This window comes from Protopterus annectens, chromosome 2.part1, assembly GCF_019279795.1.
Source record: "Protopterus annectens isolate FY-2018-M chromosome 2.part1, PAN1.0, whole genome shotgun sequence".
NCBI lineage: Eukaryota > Metazoa > Chordata > Ceratodontiformes > Protopteridae > Protopterus > Protopterus annectens.
The window spans coordinates 1,366,309,598-1,366,329,591 of record NC_056729.1 but is presented as its reverse complement, the minus strand read 5'-3'; the positions used below and the strand labels follow the sequence as shown (position 1 = coordinate 1,366,329,591).

General features: G+C 40.6%; 1 protein-coding gene across 1 annotated transcript in view; it reads left to right on the top strand.

Moving 5' to 3' along the window:
* The window catches only part of LOC122794974 (fatty acyl-CoA reductase 1-like), a 647,127-nt gene that overhangs the window by 231,559 nt on the left and 395,574 nt on the right, over positions 1-19,994 (top strand). Inside the window, exon 3 of the mRNA XM_044063565.1 lies at positions 1,228-1,403. Within this exon, the coding sequence (XP_043919500.1) occupies positions 1,228-1,403 (176 nt within the window). The remainder of the gene's footprint in view (positions 1-1,227; positions 1,404-19,994) is intronic.

Genomic DNA, 19,994 nt, shown 5'->3' with positions numbered 1-19,994 from the left:
TCTTCCCAGAACCCAAGAGTAAGGGGAGAGGGTACTTCAAACCATGATGTGAACCAGCAACGCAGGTACTATTGCAGACCAAAGCCTTTCAGGAAGTCTGAAAAGTTTTAATTTCTTACACAGTGGCAAACAAGGGTCAGCCTGTCTGTAAGCAAACCATTGCATGTTGATTGTCGTCTGGTATTTTTTTACACCTACCATGGCAAGATGAGCCCAGGCAATGGCCTCTTCCTCTTCAGTGGTGTATTGAAAAGGCATGAATCGCAAGTATTCTAGCGGTAGCAACTTGGTCATATGTCCATACTTTTATGAAGTACTACAAGTTTGGATGCATTTTCTAGCTCCAGAGTAGACCTAGGTAGGACCATTCTTCATGAGCTCCTGGACTCTTGTCTGCCCTCCAAGGCTGGATAAGCTTTGGGAATCTTCCCGAATGCCAGTAAGGCAGTGTGTGTGTTGGACATAGTACAGTTGCCTTAGTCCTATCTAATCTGTGATAGATGTCAGTAGAACACACTGCCTTACAGGCAGTACTCACCGGTGGCAATACCCCTTTTTGGATGTACATAGTTTGTGTGGGTGCTCCATGGTCTGTATTTTGCTTTTGATTCAGAATAGTAGGTGTTTGCAAAGCACGCGTTTCCATCTTCTTGGACCTTAGGAACTGGAAGGGTCATGTCTAGGTATGTAAGGCAGCCCCTATATTGCCAGGTGATTGATCCATCAAACCTACAGACAGTGGGAGGGTCTCTGAGCTTTGTTAGACTACCAGTGTAGGGTAGCACAGCACTGCTAACTACCAGTAAGTGTGTTCTATGAACATCTACTGTTAAAGGTAAATAGGACTTGCACAACTGTACATTTTGTAAGTAGCTACTAGCCATGCAGTCAGAGACCATTAAGGCACCTAGTTCAAATTCCTAATTGCCCCATATCATCGTCTGGTTTAAGTGACATATTCAAAGTTGCACAGTAGGCAAATGAAAGTGAAAAGGTTGAAACCCTTACCCTTGACAGAGGAAGCAGCTTTTTAACAGGTCAGAGCTTTAGTCCTCTGGGCTTAACTGCCAAATGGTTGCTGATGGTGACTGCTAATTAATCCATGATAACCGTCAAATTAATACTGTGACAAGATGTGTGTGTTTAATAGAAGAAAAAAAAGAAACTCATCTGTTGTGATGTGTTGAAAATAACATCTTTTGACATAGACATGTAATTTTCTTTCAGTTGTTTGACAGATTAAGAGATGAGCAACCTGATTTTGAAAAGAAGATCATAGCAGTAAGTGGTGAACTAACTCATCCTGACCTAGGCTTGAGCAAAATGGATCAAGAGACACTTGCAGAGTGTATTCATGTTGTTTTCCACTGTGCTGCTACAGTCAGATTTGACGAGCTCCTCAAGTAAGTGTTTGACGTTAGAAGTAACACTGTGCTAAGCCTTCATGATGGGCCATTTTCATTCTGAAATTTAGCAACAAAAAGTGCATGCATAATGGTTTGAGAGGCAATTGTTTCCATGTCTCAGAAGATGGTGCTTTTGTGTTCCCAGTACAGTGGCCTGTGTTTTGGGAATAGGTTTTGTAATGTCTTTATTCACCCGATTGCCAGGCTTTTTCTGCTTTCCTATGGCCATTGACATCTCTGTTCTTAAATAGCATAATAGACTGATACATGATCCTTGGTTGTAAACATTTTTTGTGTGCTGAAATTGTTGCTTTCTAAATTTATAGGAGTAAATCTTGATGAGTCTTAACTTTTGAAGTACTTGCAAGCCATTTTCACTAGTGTGCAGTGTTTTTATCTGAACTAAAAAAAAAAAAAAAAAAAAAAAAAAGCTATGCTAAGAACCTGTAGTCTATTTAGATATTTCCTTTTGTAGGATTGCTAACCACACTTGCCTTCTGAGTGATCTAGGTAGTGTTTTTATTGATCTGTCAGCTTATACTTCCTCTTTTTAGGCTTTACTGAATTTTTTGAAAATTCTTCCATCTGCAAAAAAAAAGCAGCTGTGTTGCTCAGCCACTCTTTCAGAGAAGAACGTTTTTTCTTATTTATTTGTACCACTTCAGCTTTGCCTGAATATTTTTTTAGCATGCCTAGTTATGTGGAAGAGTGGGGTCATTTTTAAGCAATGTAGAATTGACTTTTATATTACCCCTGTGCAGTTTAATTCACAGGGTTCAGTGTTTGCCCCACATTGCCGTATGATGAGTCGGGCACTGTTTAGAGTGGGGGAATGGAGTATTTTCCTTCCCTGTGCTGGGGCTCAAGCTACTCTGCTGTCTTTTGCCACTTTGTTTCTGGCCCCCTCGAGTGGAAGAGAGACTGAAAAAACACTCAACCCATCATGATTCTGTAGTGAAGGAAAGGCTAATTAAGAGGCATGATGCATATTTTGCACTGGACGTTTGTGTGGCCCACTAATTTATGACTATAGGAGAACACTATTGTGAGTAGCAGGATCATGTGTCTCTTAATAGGATGTAATTTGTTTTGGAAATGTTGCAGGGTTTGTTGGGGTTACCAAGGTGATTTTCATTTTGAAGGCAACAGCTTTCTGCTCTGAACTCACTACTGAGGGTATGACGGGGGTGGGGGGTCACAGTCTCTTATAATGGTGAATACCAGGTCCAGTATGTTGGTGCACACACCCACCAGATGTTCTGTCTGGTTAAGGGTATTTATGCTAGTCCAGAAATCCTTCTGCCTGAGATTGACGGTACATGTTTCTCAGTCTGTAGAGGGGTGGTTAAAGTCCCCCTTGAACTATCCCTATTACTTAAAGGTAATGGTTTAATTGTCTACAGTACATGTAGGTTTAAACTATGAGATTCTATGGACATGGAGGGTGACCTCCAGCTTATGGTATGAGATTTTGTATGTGGTGATTTGATTTTGTATGTGGTGATTTGCATGTAAGTTCTAGAACATCATCCTGTTTAACCAGTTTAGAGTAGTGCTTGTTGCTAGTACAGATAACCTAGTACACACTTATGAACCAAACAACCCCATGGGCCTTTTTAAGCTTAGCCATGCATCCCAAATCTTTGACAAGTTCTGGTACCCTAAAGAAGTGTAAGCAGGGGCCTGTGAGAAGAAACATTTACAGGCTGCCTGTGGCCATTAGACAGAGGTCCCAAACTAGGGATAAATTTCTGGTTCCACATACCATTGTGCAAATTGTACTTTAATTGGGTTAGGGAGGAACTCTGCTTCACATAAATAGGGGGCATGTCCCACAGAAGGGGTAGTCTGTGGGATACATACCTGTCTGTCCAGCAGGTCCAGTTTATATCACAGGCAAGGTTTAAGTCTTTAGAATGGATAATTCTGGTGCTGTTTGTTTTGCAGGTGTGCAGGAGGCCCCTCTGGGTGGGGTCTGACAATGCCTTGTATGCCAGGCATAGTTCTCTCCAACAGCCTGTAGGAGATGGTACAGGGAAAGTCCTTGAGGCAATCTGCATAAGACATGTTCCTTATGCCCTGTATTCTTTTAGTGAGGAACTTCGGTGGACATTCCAATTGTTTGGATGTGCTTGGTTAAGTACATACCAAAGGGGCATTTTACTCTGATAGGTCTGAATTCCAAATATAGTGGACCGATCTCCTTAGACCTAGATGCTGTCCCTTTTATACATTGCACAATATAGAATTATTTCCCAACTGCTGTAGACACGTGATGGTCAAAGGCTAGATTACTATCTATTCATGTCCTGAAGTCCCTGACTGCTGGGTCAGTTCTTAAAGGTCTGTTGTCAACATGATAGTTGGTAGGGGTGGATGACTTCCCGAAGGATGCTATTATGCATTTCTTGGCATTTTTAGTCCATGGCTGTGAAACCAGTTTCTCTGTCGGCCCTTCCTGGAGAACATTTGTCAGTAGGGAACTCAGTGATGATTCCTGATTTGCAGTCCTCTGCAAATTTAGTCAGACCAAGGCCATTGACATTGGCCTTGACTTCAGAGAGTAAATGCCAAATAGGAGTGGTCCCAAGACCAATCTCTGAGGGACTCTAGCTTCCTGGGTCCTATCTTTGAGCTATCTGGCTATACATGGGTGACATAAGCATCGTTTGTCAAGGCCTGAGTAATGTATTGTCAAATGACTTGGCCAGGTCAGGGTAGGCAATGTGAACAATTTTCCCTTCACCCATTGCTTTGGTGACCACCTCAAAGTGGTTCCAGGCTGCATAGGTACGACCTGCCCTTGATGAAACCAAACTGGGTTGAGTCGAGTGTCTAGAGGTTTGTTTTGTCATTGCTGATCATTTCCATGGCTTTGCATATGTGACTAGATAGACTTAATGGGTCTGTAGTTTCCAGAGTTTGTAGATGGCCCACCCTTGTGCAGAGGGATGACTGTTGCTGTACACCATTTTTGAGGCACAAATCTTGTTTGGAGGTAGCAGTTAAATGGCAGTTCCAGAAGACCTGACCGGTCATGGTTCATGCTATTTAGAAGGCATCCTGGGGCATTGTCTGGGCCCATTGATGCAGTGCTCTTAGCTTTAGACCATTAAGAACCTGTTCCCTAATGATAGTAGTGCGAGTTGCATTTGATATTTCTTGAGGAGAGGTTAAGGGAGAGGGTACATTGCTCCACTAACAATGAGCTCCGCAAACAATTTTGTATAGTCTTTAAGGTTGCAGACCTAGCTAAAGAATGCATTATGGTTTTCCTTTGCCTGGGAGGCCATACTTAACTCAAATTTGGGTTTGGTGGACTTTTTGTCAGTTTTTAGTTTGAAGAGTGCTTTTATCCTGCTTGGGTGCTGTAGGCCTAATTTTTGCCATGATTTTGTTCCTTCTGATATACAGCCAATTGTTTTCACTAGGGTGGCTTGTTTTTCAGATGGCTGTGTACTGCTTCCTAGTATGCATCTATTAACTTGCTCATACAGGGTTTCAGTGAACACTTCTGCATAAGCCGCACTTTCTCAGGGTTTATAGGGACTTGAAATTTTGCTAGGTTATCACTTGATAGTAGGATGTTAGCCTTGGAGTAGTTCTTGAGCATTCAATAATTGGCTGGGGTTCCAGGCTTTATTTTTACTTCTAAGGATACCATTCTCTGGTCTGACCATACCAGAGCAGACATTACACTAAAAGGGTGTGCAGCACTCTCCCATATTAGTGAGGACCAGATCAGTATGTTTGCACCCTTGTCCACTGAATTGACAATCTGGTCCAGTAATTTTGTGTTTACAAAATCCAGGAGTCTCTGTGCCTGGTGTCGTATACAATTCCCCAGTATTAATGAAGTAATTAAAGTTGCCCATGAATATGGTATTGAATTGTCAATGGTGAGTGTTTCCATTAAGTTTAAATACATGGTATGGGTTTCCTTAGAGGGAGGTGGTATGGAATTTTTACCTATGGTGATTTGAACATGGAAAAGCTCAAGGATTGGACAGCTCGGTGGTGCAGCGGTAGCATTGTCGCCTCACAGCAAGAGGTTCTCCAGTTCGATTCTCTGCTGGAGTGCCTTCTGTGTGGAGTCTACATGTCCTCCCTGCATTCATGTGTATTTTTCTCAAGGTGCTCCAGTTTCCACCCACATTACAAAGACATGCATCTGGAGTACTTCTCCCTGGGCCTCCGCTGAGAATTGGCTTTGTTCCAAGTCCGACATTCCTTGTAAACAATTAATCTGTAGTCCTATCTCGCCTTCATTCTTGCATATGGGTTCGACTCCACTGATTACAAAGCTCGAAGTCTTTAAGTTGGCTCGTGGCAAGGTAGATATCCCATAAAGCACTAGTAAGAATCCCCAGATCTCGTTTGCCGCGTCTGTGAGTTCAGAAGTGCTCTCTTTCTTGGCCATGGCTAAGTTGGAATTTTTTGCTTATTCAGATTTTTATAGTGATTATTAACTGTTAAGTTTAGTATTAATAGCTTATAGTTATCTTGTAGTAGTTAGTGTTTTCTGAATTTTATTACAAATTGTTGTTGCTAATTGATGGCTGCTTCCGCAGGCCTTTCCTTAGTGGTATCCCTTTGTTCTGTGTGCTTGTTATTGCTAAATAATTTTTAGGCATAGGTCTGTTTTTTAGTTAGGACCTATTCTAGCCTTTGTCTGTTACTTGTTTCTCTTCTCGTCTACCCCTCTGTTCAGGGCTAGGCCTGTTTTAGAGGACCCAGTCCTCTGTTGCCGTTCTCCTTTTGTGTGTTTTTCTGAGCAGGGCTAGGCCTGTTTAAGTTAGAAGACCTTGTCCTATTGTATTCTACATTTATATTCTGTGGTGGTGGTTGTGGTAGTATGTCTAAGGAGATTAAAGACCATAAACCTTTGTGTTTCAAGAAATGCTTAAAATGCTCACAAAACATGCCCTTGACTGACTGGCATAGTATTTGTGTCTATTGTTCGGGAGCCATACATCTACAGGAGACATGTACTTTTTGCCATTCTTTTAGTTCCCGGGCTCTCCAGGAAAGGAAGAACAAACTGATCTTGAAAGGTCTCCTTAAACCTTCCTTTGAGGAGGATTTAGCCAGTTCCACTTCTCATTCCAGGTCTCCCTCTTCTAAAAAAGAGAAGGTCAAGTCTGTGAAGACTGTCTCCTACACCAACTGTTTTATATCAGGACCTTCAGAGAAGTGCCAAAATTGGCAAACTTTCTACCTCTTTGGCTCCTCTGCCTTCAGAGCCGGTTGAGGTCATTGATATAGACCGTCCAGTTTTGGCCCCAAGTTTTTCGGAGCAAATAGCTGGATCTAAACCTTGGAGCCGGTCAAGAGATTTATTACCAGTATCCCCTACTCTTAGATCTCCAATTAAAAACATTTTAACTGCTTGTATCTTGCTATGCATATCCATAAAGCAGAGCTTCTGATTTCTCAGTTTTTGTTTTATCTTTTTTAGTCTCTTCCCATATACCCATTAGCTGCCGTGCCAGAATCCTTTTAATCCATACACATTTGGTGACCGGGAAGGTCAGGCTCTGTTAGAAACCCAGCCATTTTCAGTGGAGGCCTGGGGAGAAAACCTCCACAGTACAAAGTTTTGAAAAGTAGGAATTTAATCCATGTTTAAAAATGTATTCCAATTATATTCATTAATATTGTTTAAAGTACAGTATTGTCAAAAAAAAAAAACATTCAAAACATTTGTGCAGTCTTAAATGAATTACTAAAAGTGCTAAAGGTTAAACAGTTTTGGTATAGACAAATCAGTATAGAGAGAGAGCTTGATTACTTAGCAGTGAAAAATTTTGGAAATAGGAAGTTTTGAACCTTTAAGTAATAAGGATACAAGTGTAATATGGGGAAAGTCAAGTGTTAGTAGTGAGGATGTTTAGGGAGAGAAGAGCATAGAGATGAAGGCGAGATGTGGAAAACATTTTAGGCTGCATTGAGGGGAGATGATAGTATGGGAATATTGAGATTTATTGAGCAGTATGAAATGTAGAGAGATAAGGTTAGAGTAAGAAAAATTAGTCAGAGAAAATGTTATGTTGGAGAGTAGAAGTACTGATTTGTGAGCTTAAGTTATAGGATGGATAGAGAACTTGGCTGTAGGTATTAGCTTGGATGAAAGTTTTTATAAGAAGGCATGGGGGGTAAGAGGAAAAGGGATCTGGGCAGTTAGTGAAATTAGTACATTTATTCTTGGGAGCATGAGCAGATGCGAGTGTTTACATAGCAGTCTTTCAAAGTTAATTTGAAGGTGTTGGGGGATTGGCTGGCTCAAATATTTGGTGGTAGGGCAGGCCATAATTTAGCAATGGTGTGGGAGTAGATGCATTGCCCAGTGTGTTTTACACTTGTCAGGGTAGTCTTTGCTAGTGGAGTGAAGGCTTCTGTGTGAGGTGTAAGGCAGCAAGATGGCTTTCAGGGCAGGGCAGCTTTCTGGATTATAATTATTTTGTGAGCTAGAGATAGTTACATTCGATTCAGATAGTGGGGGAATTCTATCTAACCAGTTTAACTTTGAGGGCATCACAGTGGTGGGCATGAAGTACACCAGTTGCAAATTTGGTAGTTCTGTGATAGCATGATTGTAGTTAAGAGTTTTGTGAAGATTAGTAAGAATGGGGGCCCCATATAGGAGTAAGAATGGGGGCCCCATATAGGAGGGAAGGAAGTAGAAGGGGGTTGACAAGAATTATTTTAGTGGAAGCATACATGTACTGTTTTGTAAAGTTTGCCTATTTGTTTTTTTCCATTGTCTTGCGTGTTGCTCAAAGTTTACCTTTATCTATGGTAATGCCTAGAAGTTTTACCTGGGTTATTTCAATTTGAGTTTTGTCTTGTGAATATAGTTTGAAATCCTGTGTGGCTTTGAAGAGAACAGTAGAAGCTTAGTTTTATTTGGACTTGGTAGTAGTTGTGCATCATTTAACCAGGTTTCGACAGAGATAAAGGTATTTTGAGTAATAGTTAAGAGATGATTGGCATTGTTGGAAGTGGAGATAATACTGGCATCATCAGCGTATTGGATGACTGTGCTTTGGGGGAAGGAAGTATGAAGTTTAATAAATAAGGTCCAGCAATGGATATTTGGGGGTGTCCTGTAGTATTATATTTTGATATGCTAGTATGCCATTTGACACATTGCCTCTTGATTTAAATAGTTAAAGAACTAATTTTGAGTACTTCATTATTTTATTGTGTCCCCATAAATATGGATATAACAATTCGTGTGTGGGTACATCATTTACAGCTATTGCCTTTGTTTCAGCTTCATTAATTTTATATCCCAAAAAAGATTTGAAATGGTCTCAAAATGTTCCACAACACTGAAATGTCCTTTTTTGGTTTTATCTGCTATAAAATACCTGCAAATAGAGCCAGCTTTACTACCATACCAATTTATATCCTTGAATTTGAGTCCTTATTTTATTTGCCAGTGGTTCTAAATATAATGCAAATATCAAAGGGAAGAGCGAGGACACCTCTGCCTGGTTCCTCTCCTCAAACAGGAATTATCAGAGATGAGCCTACCCTCTTTAATTTTCGTCTCTGATTCCTTGTGTATTCTCCTGATTAACCTTGTTTTATCAAGGAATGCAAATGCTTCCATTGCCCTGCTCATAAACTTCCAGTTTACATTGTCAAATGTTTTTTCTGCATCAAGACCCACCGACCACAGTGGTATTTTCTTATGTTCTGCTTCCCTCTGGATTGTCAGTGTTAATGTTATAGGCTCATAGGTTGATACTAGGCTATCTGCCCTAGGGCATTTATAAGCCTAGCCAGAGTGTGTTTGGCTTTCGCCACACTCTTAGATTAGTTGACTGTGCCTCTGTATAGTAGGTCACAGAAGGTAGCCCTTTTAAGGTTTGTTTACTGTACCTCTGTCAAGCAGGGACACAGAAGAGATCCCTGGGATAAACTTACGATCTCCCATCCACTCGTATAGGTTCATAGGTTAATGTCAAATGTTTGCCTCCCATCCACAAAAAACACACTGATCCAGATCTATAAGTGTTGGCATCACCTTTGTTATTCTTTTAACCATTACAGACATAAATGCTTTGGTTTAGGATTGAAATTGGCCTGTATGAAGCTGGATCTGATGGGTCTTTACCCTATTTTGGTATTACAACCACCACTGCTTTTTTTTCCAGGATGTTGGTGCTTCTCCCCCTCTTAAAATACTGTTAAAGTGAAAGATCGGGGAGCTTTGTTTTTTTTCCTAGCTTCCAAACTTCCACAGGAGTGCCATCTATTCCTGGGTACTTTTATGCATATCAATTATACATCACCATTTTTATCTTGTGTCCTATTGTCTGTTAGTAATTGAGCCTGATCTTCTAACATTGGCATATTTAATTCTTCCATAAACATTTCCATTTGTATCTTTTCTTGATTTCCATATTTCTTTGCTTAATATAGACTTTGATAAAATTTCCAAAATATTTCTAGTACCTCACAGTATCGCTTGTCTGTCTTGCTTAGTTATAGGCTCCCTTAGCTTGGTGTCAGACTTTCTGCTTTCTGTTGCCCGAGTCATTGTGCTAAAAGTTTTGTGTTCTGGAGTTAACAAAAAAAAGCATTTGCTTTAAAAGCAAGCTTTCTAAAGTCATGCATGTTATCAAGGTAATCCCTTATTTTTTGTTTAGGATTCTACAGCTGCTACTCTTCTGAGATTCTCCCTGTTCTGCAAAACTTTAACCTTTTTCAGGCTCTCTAAATAATTCTCCATATCTTTTATTTCCACCCTGTTTTTAAGTACACTTTAATTTTATCCCACTCCCTGGCTATGTTTTCACAAGAAATTTCTACCTCCCAAATAATTTCCACTGTCAATTCCTTAAATTCTCCTCTTTTCAACTGGTGGGAAAGTGCCAGTGTCTTATTTTTTCATTAACCTGTATTTGTTATTAGGGCATAATCTGAAATGGCTATTGGATGGGTATTAAAACTTTCAGCTAAATACGCATGTTCCTGTGAAATATAAATTCTGTCTAGCCTAGTCTAGTTTTTTTGTATCTCAAAATGTCCTCTCACTTCGAACTCTTGCTGCTGAATTCACATCTTCCATGCCAAATATTTTCATACTTTTCTTCAAAAGTCTACCTTTGTTATATTTTCCCTTCTGACCCCCCCCCCCCCCCCAGGTACATCTTGACTCCTACAAGTCAAATTCAAAGCCCCACATATAAGTTAATATTCCTTGCTGAAAGCTGATTATTTCTCCCAGAATATCATTAAGCTCCATTATAGCAGTTTTAGGTGGAATATAAATACATGCCAGTGTAATCCACCTCCCTTGCCAGTAACCCTTTAGTACTGCAAATCTTCCATTATTATCTTTGTTATCCTCTTCTATCACTGTTGGAGCTCCTCTTGCAATTAATACAAGTACTCTTGTTTTCGTTTGTCCCTGGTATTCCCCCAAATAGCTGTCCTGGTTTAGTTCTTTCCAAATGCGTCTTCCAGCATTTGCACTCTACATTTTGTAATGTAGTTCACTCCTGTTTTTTTTTATAAGTCTGTGAGACCATTTACATTTAAAGATAATAATATAGAATGCATCATTGTTAAAAAGATATTCCCACCTTGTACGTGTAACAGTTTGTCTTGTTCCAGCTTTTGGGTTGCATGCATACATTAATGTTTGGTAGGTTAATCTTGTCATATCCATTTGAGCCTATTGAAACCCTCCAATAAGAAAAACGCACCCTAGTACACCCCTAAAACATACAGAAAACTATGTAAATCTTCAAATATTGAAGGATGTTCTTCATCTCACATTGCTGCAGTCCTTACACTTGGGTAGTCCGCTGTCCTCGGTCGGCCCGAATATCAAAGTATAAGGCTGACGTCGGTCAAGGCGCATTTGACTGACATCAGGACGTCAGGGTACAAATGCGCATGACCGACGTCATATCCTCAGTCTTTTTTGCCGCATGGTCCGATGCAGAAGCAGCGTTGCAAGTGCCGGTTGGCGTTCTGAAATTTTTCGAATTCGGAGTTTCAGACAGAGTCAAAGTTGGCTAAGTACCCCGTTGGGGAATATTTTAGTTTTTTCTTGCCTCAGTGGTTTACCGGATGTCAGAAAAAGTGAATAACTGTATATTTCTTGTGGGAAACAGATACCGCATAGAGATTATCATACTTTGTGTATTCCTTGTTTAGGGCCTGAGCACGACGTTGTTGGGTGTCGCTCTTGTGCTAGATTTAACAAGCGCACTATAAAGAAAAGGTTAGATTGTGCCAGGTTAGTCTTCGGGAAGCGGTGCAATTATAAAATGCCGTCAGATGCTCCGGCGCCCGCTTCTTCGAAGAAGCGCAAGGACAAAGCAGCTAAGCCTAGGCTAGAAGAACCGTCCGTACCTGACGCCGGTTCTTTAGAGGTCTCGGTGGAGCCGGTGGTTCTGCCAGAGGTTTCTTTGGAGTCCCAGGGAGAGACTTTGTTATTGCAAGATGTGGCCTCTCAGGAGGCAGGCCAGGCTGAAGGGGCTTCTCAGGTTACTGTACTCCCCTCCCTTCCTAGGGTGGTTAGGCCCTCTCCTTCTGTTTCTAAGGCTTCTCCCAGAGGCAGGCCAGGTTTAGCTTCAGTTGGTGTCACCCCTAGTTCTTCAGGGTCTGTTCCCAAGAAGCATATGCTTAAAATGGCAGAAGATTTGATTACTTTGATTAGAGGTTCTATGCCCCCTCCTGATAAGAGACCTAGGGTGGAACCTGAGCTTGGGAGTTTTGAGCAGGCTTCGGATGTTTCAGAGTCTTCGGCTGAAGACTTGCAGGAGTATTCTCCTTATTCTGATTCTGATGTGGATGATTCTACTCCTTCTGCTTCTCCTCCTGAGGATTTTTCTTTTTCAGAGACTCTTCATTCCATGAGGGAGCATTTTAAGTGGGAAGGTCAGTACTTCTCTGATTCCAGGAAAAGGCTTAGGGAATTTTTGTTTTTACCCCAGCATAGGCCTTTGGCTATACCTCCTGTTCTGGATGTGGTGGAAGATGTTTTTGCAGAGGCTTCTCTTAATTCTGATTCTTTGCCTCCTGCTCCTGTTAAACCAGATAGGTATTGCAGGGTGCCTGAAGCTCATAAGTATCTTTTTAAGAGTCCTAGGGCAGACCCAGAAACTGTTAGTCAGGGGCCTAAAGGTGTTAAGGCTTCTGTTGTCAAAAATCCGGTTCCTCCAGATAAAGAGGCCAGGGCTTTGGATAGATGGGGAAAGAAAGTTTATACTTCTTCCACCCTAGCTATGAGGGCTTTGAATTGCCAGTTTCACATGTTGAAATACCAAAACGATCTCCTTTCACAATTGAAGTCTAAGGTAGATGCTCTGGCGGAAGGTATTGAGTGTAAAGAGTTACAAGACTTAGTACATGTTTCTGAACAGGTGGGTAAGCATTCTTTGCAATGTGGTTTTGATGCTGTACAGGCCTCGTCTAGGGTGGCTGCCACTGGGTCAGTTCTTCGCAGGCACGCCTGGCTGAGGGATCAGAATTTATCTGAACATGTTAAGACAAGGATTTTAGATGCTCCTTTACAATCTGATGTGTTGTTTGGTTCTCCTGTGGAGGCAGTCTTAAAGAAAATGGAAGACAAGGCTAAGTCTATGCAGACTGTTAAAGATTTTTTGCAGGTTCAGCCTCCGAAGTTTAGTAGAAATTGGCCTACCAAGGGGTGGACGTATCCTTCTTATGATTCCCAGTCTAGGGGTAGGTCTAGACGTGGTAGGGGCAGAGCTCAGGGCTCTTTCAGGCCTAGAACAGGGAGTTCACCTGCACAGTCTTCGGGTGAGGGCAGGGGTCAGTCCTTTCGTAAACAGACCCAATGACCTACCTTTTCAGCTGCCAGAGCCTTCTCGTCTGGCAGCACCTTTGGGAGGAAAGTTGACACTTTTCAAGGAAAATTGGAGTTTGATTACCCAAGACAAATGGGTATTGGATATCATACACCACGGTTACAGGTTTTATTTCCATACCTTGCCTCCTTTCAAAGGCATGCCAGACGTTCCTCCTCAACAAAGAATAGAGGCTCACAAACAAATTTCTCTGTTACTTCAAATAGGGGCCATACAGCCGGTCCCTATGCCAGAAGTGGGCCTAGGATTTTATTCTCGCCTGTTCCTAGTACCAAAGAAAGGGAACACATGGAGACCAATTTTGGATTTATCTACCCTCAACACTTATCTGGACATTCCCAAGTTCAAAATGTTGACGTTACAACAGCTTTTACCTCTGCTGGGCAAAGATCATTGGATGGTAACTTTGGATCTCAAGGAGGCTTACCTTCATGTTCCTATCAGACTGAGTTGCAGGAAGTATCTGCGTTTTGGCTGGGACTTCTCATTATCAGTTCTCTGCATTGCCCTTTGGCTTATCTACTGCCCAGAGTGTTCACGAAAGTTCTGGCTCCAGTGATAGCTTTCCTCAGGCTAAAAGGAATACAGATCTATCCTTATTTGGACGATTGCCTGATTCTGGCTCAAGGAAGGACGAGCTTCTTCATCATTTGGAATACGTGATAGCAGTGCTAAGATGCCTGGGGTATTCTGTGAACGAAATAAAGTCCAGTCTAGTACCCTCTCAGGACATGTGCTTTCTGGGTGTAAGACTGAATACAGCAGCCCAGATGGCCTTTTTGACCCCGGACAAACAAAAGAATCTTTCCCTTTACTTTCATCGATTGTCTCATCAGTCCAGGCTGACTGCAAGGACAGTCCTTCAAGCCTTGGGGTTCATGGCATCTTGTATTCTGGTGCTTCCCAATGCCAAACTGCATATGAGGAAGTTACAATGGTATCTCAAAAATGTATGGACACAGCACTGCCAGGATCTGGACACTGTCATTCAAATAATACCTTGCATACAAAAGGAATTGTTGTGGTGGGCTCAGGAATGTCACCTAAACAAGGGACTCTCTGTGACCCGGCCAGAGGCGAGTCAGATTCTAACGACAGATGCCTCAGACAAAGCTTGGGGAGCTCATCTGAATGGAAAGTGGATACAAGACAAGTGGCCTGCCAGACTACAACATCTACATATCAACCTGAAGGAGATGTTAGCAGTCCAGTTTGCATTCATAGCTTTCAAGGATTTACTTCTTCCAGGACAGGTGTTGATTCTAACAGACAACCCAACTGTCATGTGGTACATCAACAAGCAAGGGGGAACACATTCTTATCCTCTATGCAGGCAAGCAATGATTTTGTGGGAGACTGCTCTCAGTTTACAGCTAAATCTTCAGGCAAGGTTTCTGCCGGGAGCACAGAACTCCTTAGCAGATGTGTTGAGCAGACAAATTATGGATCCCCACGAGTGGAAATTGGATCCTCATGTATTTCAGAAATTGACAGTGTCATGGGGAACTCCAGACATAGATCTGTTCGCTTCTCCACTAAACCACCAGCTGCCAAAGTTTTGCACGAAAAGGTTTTATCCCACAGCTTGGAAAGTGGATGCTCTTTCTTTCAATTGGAGCAATCTTCATGTGTATGCCTTTCCACCTCTGCCTCTCCTCCCAAAGGTACTACTAAAGGCCAGACAGGACAAGCCAAGGATGATTTTGATAGCTCCAGATTGGCCTCGACAGCATTGGTACCCATTACTGAAAAGCCTGGTACGGGAGCCTCCATGGCCTTTGCCTTTGATTCCACACCTGTTGTCTCAGGAGGACAGTCATTTGCTCAATGTCAAGCTTCACTCTCATCTAACAGCATGGCATATTCTGTTTTGAACCATAGTGGGTCTCAACTTCCACAACAAGTTTTGAATGTTATTTTGGAAGCTAGAAGGCCTAGTACAAGGAAAGTGTACGCAGATAAATGGAAGAGATTTTTATTTTGGGGTGCAGCAAAGGATTTTGATGTTTCTGAGCCTAATTTAAGTGTGGCTCTTCAATATCTTACTGAGTTACTGGACAAAGGTTTGTCCTTCTCTTCTATTAAGGTTCATGCTGCAGCAATTTCGGCTCACTATGATTGTGACCCACCATTGTTTTCTCATCCTTTGTTCAAGCAATTTCTTAGAGGGGCAAAGAATATAAGACCCCCGTAGAGCTCCTACTCCTGCTTGGGATCTCAATTTTGTGTTGGAGAAACTTACTCTACAACCTTTTGAGCCTGCAGCTACTACCGAGTTGAAATATTTATCATGGAAGACTGCTTTTTTGTTGGCCATTACCTCTGCAAGAAGGGTTTCTGAGTTGCAGGCCCTTATGGCGGTTGAGCCTTTCTTAATTTTTCATAAGGATAGGGTATCTTTACGTACTAATCCTTCCTTTATGCCTAAAGTGGTTTCTAGTGTGGCTTTAAACCAAACTATTCATTTGCCTACTTTTTATGCAAACCCCCAAAATCAAGGGGAAAAGATTTTGCACACTTTAGTACACAGGCAGTTGCGATATTATTTGGACAGAACTAAAGGGTTCAGGCAGTCTCAGCAGTTATTTGTTTCTTTTGCTTTGAGTTCTCAGGGCAAGCCTGTGTCAAAACAAACTATTTCTAAGTGGATTGGGTTTTGCATTGCTTTCTGTTATTCCCATCATGGCAAGGAGATTCCAGCTGGGATTGGACCTCATTCCACTAGGGCTACTGCCACTTCGACAGCTTTTTTGAGGGGGGTGGCAACTAAGGATATTTTGGAGGCAGCTACTTGGAGTTCAGTGCATACTTTCTCTAGGCATTATCACCTACCACTTTATTCTAAATCTAGGGCTGGTTTTGCCACTGCTGTTTTGCAGGGTATTTTGGCAGCTCCTGCTTCCTTATAGTTCGGCCATCCTCCCTTACCTCTGCTTTGGGATTCTACCCAAGTGTAAGGACTGCAGCAATGTGAGATGAAGAACATAGTACAGTTTTGTACCTACCATAAATGTAGATGTTCGAAGATCCACATTGCTGCAGTCCAATTTACCCTCCCTCCTTCCCCTCTGTAGTTAGAGGCGGTTGTGTGGGTTGGGTTGTCAATATATTGTATATATTGTATATATTGTACATATTTTTAGTGCTAGGATGGTTGGTTGTTTGTTTGCTGTCTTTTGGTTTGGGCCTTTCTTTTTAGGGTCTTCTGACATCTGGGGCAAGAAAAGACTGAGGATATGACGTCGGTCATGCGCATTTGTACCCTGACGTCCTGATGTCAGTCAAATGCGCCTTGACCGACGTCAGCCTTATACTTTGATATTCGGGCCGACCGAGGACAGCGGACTACCCAAGTGTAAGGACTGCAGCAGTGTGGATCTTCGAACATCTACATTTATGGTAGGTACAAAACTGTACTTTACCCTACCCTCCTAATAAGAGCAATTGTCCCAGACTGACAGCTTCAGTCAGTCTTGGATCAACCTAAAAGGAAGGTTATGCATAGTAAGACGCATGGTACAGCCTGTGTTTCTACTAAGTGCTGTCTGTTTTTGTCTTATCTTGCTTACTTGGGAAAGCATTTGAATGCCTTTACAAAACATAATCTCCCATCCATTGAAAGAAAGTAGTATTCTGTTTTTATTTCTCTCTCTCTCTATTTACTCTTTTTCATGTAGTCTTCGTGGAGACATGAGAACCAGTGTCCTTCTACAAGCACTTGTGTATTTGCTAGAGGGAAACTTCTTGTATTCATCCAGCATCAACATTAATCCAGCATCTACTAATCCCCATGGGTGCCAGTTAAGAGTTTACGGAGTATGTCTTTCTGGAGAAACCAGAATCTTAAGTTGATAATCTAAGTGTGAGTTTTTTATTAAATAAGTAGTAACCTGAAGTTTTAATTAACAGCTTGGGTTGTTTAAGCAGTGGAGTGCAGTTTTCTTGTTTGGTATTGGCCAGGTCAAGTTTGGTTTTACATGTACGGTTGTGTTTTTTAGTTATTGGCATAAAACGTGGACAGAGTTTTACTGATGCCAAAAACAATGAGCACAGTTACCATCATAGTCCTGTACATATTGCTGACTGACCAGAGCCTGTTGCTAGGTCAGGGTTGCTGGCAGTGCATGTCAGCAGGGCTGTCTGTGAGAGGTATTATACATTGTGGATGCCCATTGTGAGTTTTGTTTTATCCTTTTAAGTGGAGACAACCTTCTGGTAACACCCATGTCCCTAAGCATTATGAGAGTTGCACGATTGCTACAAGAAGACTTTGTATATAGTAATGTATATAGTAATGCTACACAACCCAACCCATATGCAGAACTGTTGTGGAAGCTTAATTAGTTGACCTTTGATGACCCCCAGTCTTCAGCTTAAAAGTTAAGTCGTGCAAGTATTTTAGTTGAAACATCTGTGTCTTCTCTTACTGGTCAGTCATTTCAGCTCTGCATGTTTTCAAGAGTGCACAACTTGGTGTGTGTTAAATGAGGGCTGATTTTGAATTTTGATTTCCGGGATAGAGTACAAATCTCCATGGACCTTTGTAAGACTTGGCTGTAGAGTGGTGTCTGGTGAAGTGACTTGCTCAGTGTCGCATAGGCAATGGCGCTAAGGGAATCAAACCTGATTCTCACATTTACAACTTTGTAACCCTCTGCCACAATTGCTAGTCAGTTCAGAATCCTTAGTTACTCAAATTTTTGATTTTCCAATAATTTAAAAAACAGAATAATTTACAATTTAAATGACAATCATAAACTATGTACAACATTTAGAGGCCTCAGTCAAGAAAAGATAGGAATAGCAAAAATATATAAACAAAAAAAGGGTTATACAATATTTTATAGTTATTGCTTCTAGATTGATTAGATGGAGTCGTATCTGGATGCATTGCCTTAAGGGAGAAAACCTTCTTTCAAGGATTTGGTCCATTTTCTGGGAGAAATTCTTAGTTCATTTACTTTAATTTTTGTTGATGTTACTTCTTCCAATAGAGTCATGAAGTCTTCAATAGTTGGAGTGGAGGGTGACATCCATCTATTTGTGATGCATTTTTTGGCTACTGCCAAAATTGTCCACAAAGATATATTTATTTTTGTTGTTCATTGTAATAGAATCATTTATATTCAAAAAAATCAAATTCTGATATGAGGGAATCATTAAAGATAGCTTGAAGGAAATTTCCAATGTCTTACCAAATTTTTTGATGAGAGAACATTTATAAAAGATACGAGACCAATCTGCCTTACATTTTAGAGAGAATCTCCAACCCGTTATCCTTCTTGGAAAGATTACATTTAGCAATTCTGTTTGGAGTGTAGAATGTCTATGCAAAAATTTCCAGGAAAAAATTCTCCATACTTGTAAATTAGAAGTTAATTTAATGGAGTGTAGGAGATTAGTTTTATTTTCAGAGGTTAAGGATAAGGTATAATTCCTGGTAAAGTCCCAAAATATAGTTTTGTAGTTAATTATGACTTTTTATAGAGTTTTGAGATTAGGCTTTTCCACCTAAGTTCTCCATGTAGCATTTCATCTATAAGAATTATAAATTTAGGTACAGATGTAAAGTGGGAGTTCTTTATTCTGCATAGATATCGCGTAAATGGAAGTATACGGTTAAGAGCTTACAAGTTAAGTTTTAATTAAATTTTTTGCATCGAGTAAGTTCATTATACAATGATACCAGCATGTAATTATTTTCACTTCCCAGTTACTAAGAATATCTGCATTAATATTATTGAAAAAAATTTTTGTAATACTAAAAGGGTATAGTAGTTGTATCCATAGTTTAATATCAATATTGTTGTTAAAACATGTAAGTATTGTAAGCATAATTTATATAATTTAGATTTGTGGGTTTAATAACATTATATTGTAGATGGTGCTTACCAAAATTTATTGCTCGGATCATTTAGTTGTAATTTTTTTGTTAATTTATTTTCATTTAGGATAATGGTTGTGTGTAGGGATTTCCATGCTGAAGAAAATTTTGGATAAATCCAGTTTAATATTCTGAGATTAGAAGCTTTAATATATGATTCTAAGTCAGGAAAATTTATTCCTGCCAGTTCCCAAGGTCTAATATGGTTTGATAAAGTTGTTCTATTTTTCTTTGGGTACCATAAGAATTTTAAAAGAACTCTTTCTCTTAAAATATTCTTACTTGGTAATATAGGGATAAATAAAGCAATATAGTTTATTTTTGGTAAAATCATTTTAACTGTAACCAGTCTTCAAAATTTAAATGTAATTTGTTCCATTTCTCTAAGAGTTTTTACTATGTTCACTGTTATTAGTATTTTCAAGTTAATTCTATATTGTCACACAGTACAATCCCTAGATATTTTAAAGAAGATACCAGATGTTAAGTTGTCAATCTCGCCTTCATTCTTGCTTGATGGGTTCGGAGCCGATCCCTCGGCTCCGACTCTGCACTTGCTAAGCTCGAGAGTCACTTTTACCAGCTCGAGGCAGCCCCATATCCCATGATGCAAGGCGGTAAGTACCCAGATCTCGTTTGCCGCTTCGCTTATGAGGTCCTCCTTTTACCAGCTCCTGGTAAGTGATTCACTACTTTAATATTTTAGCCCCTTTTTGCTAAAAACCTTTTAATTTTTAGTTTTAAGTTAATTATAAAGATTTTCTGACAGAAAATTCCCTGTCTCTACTAATTTTTTTAGTCATACTTTACCCATCCCATCCCCCCCCTGTTAGGGTGTGTGTGTGT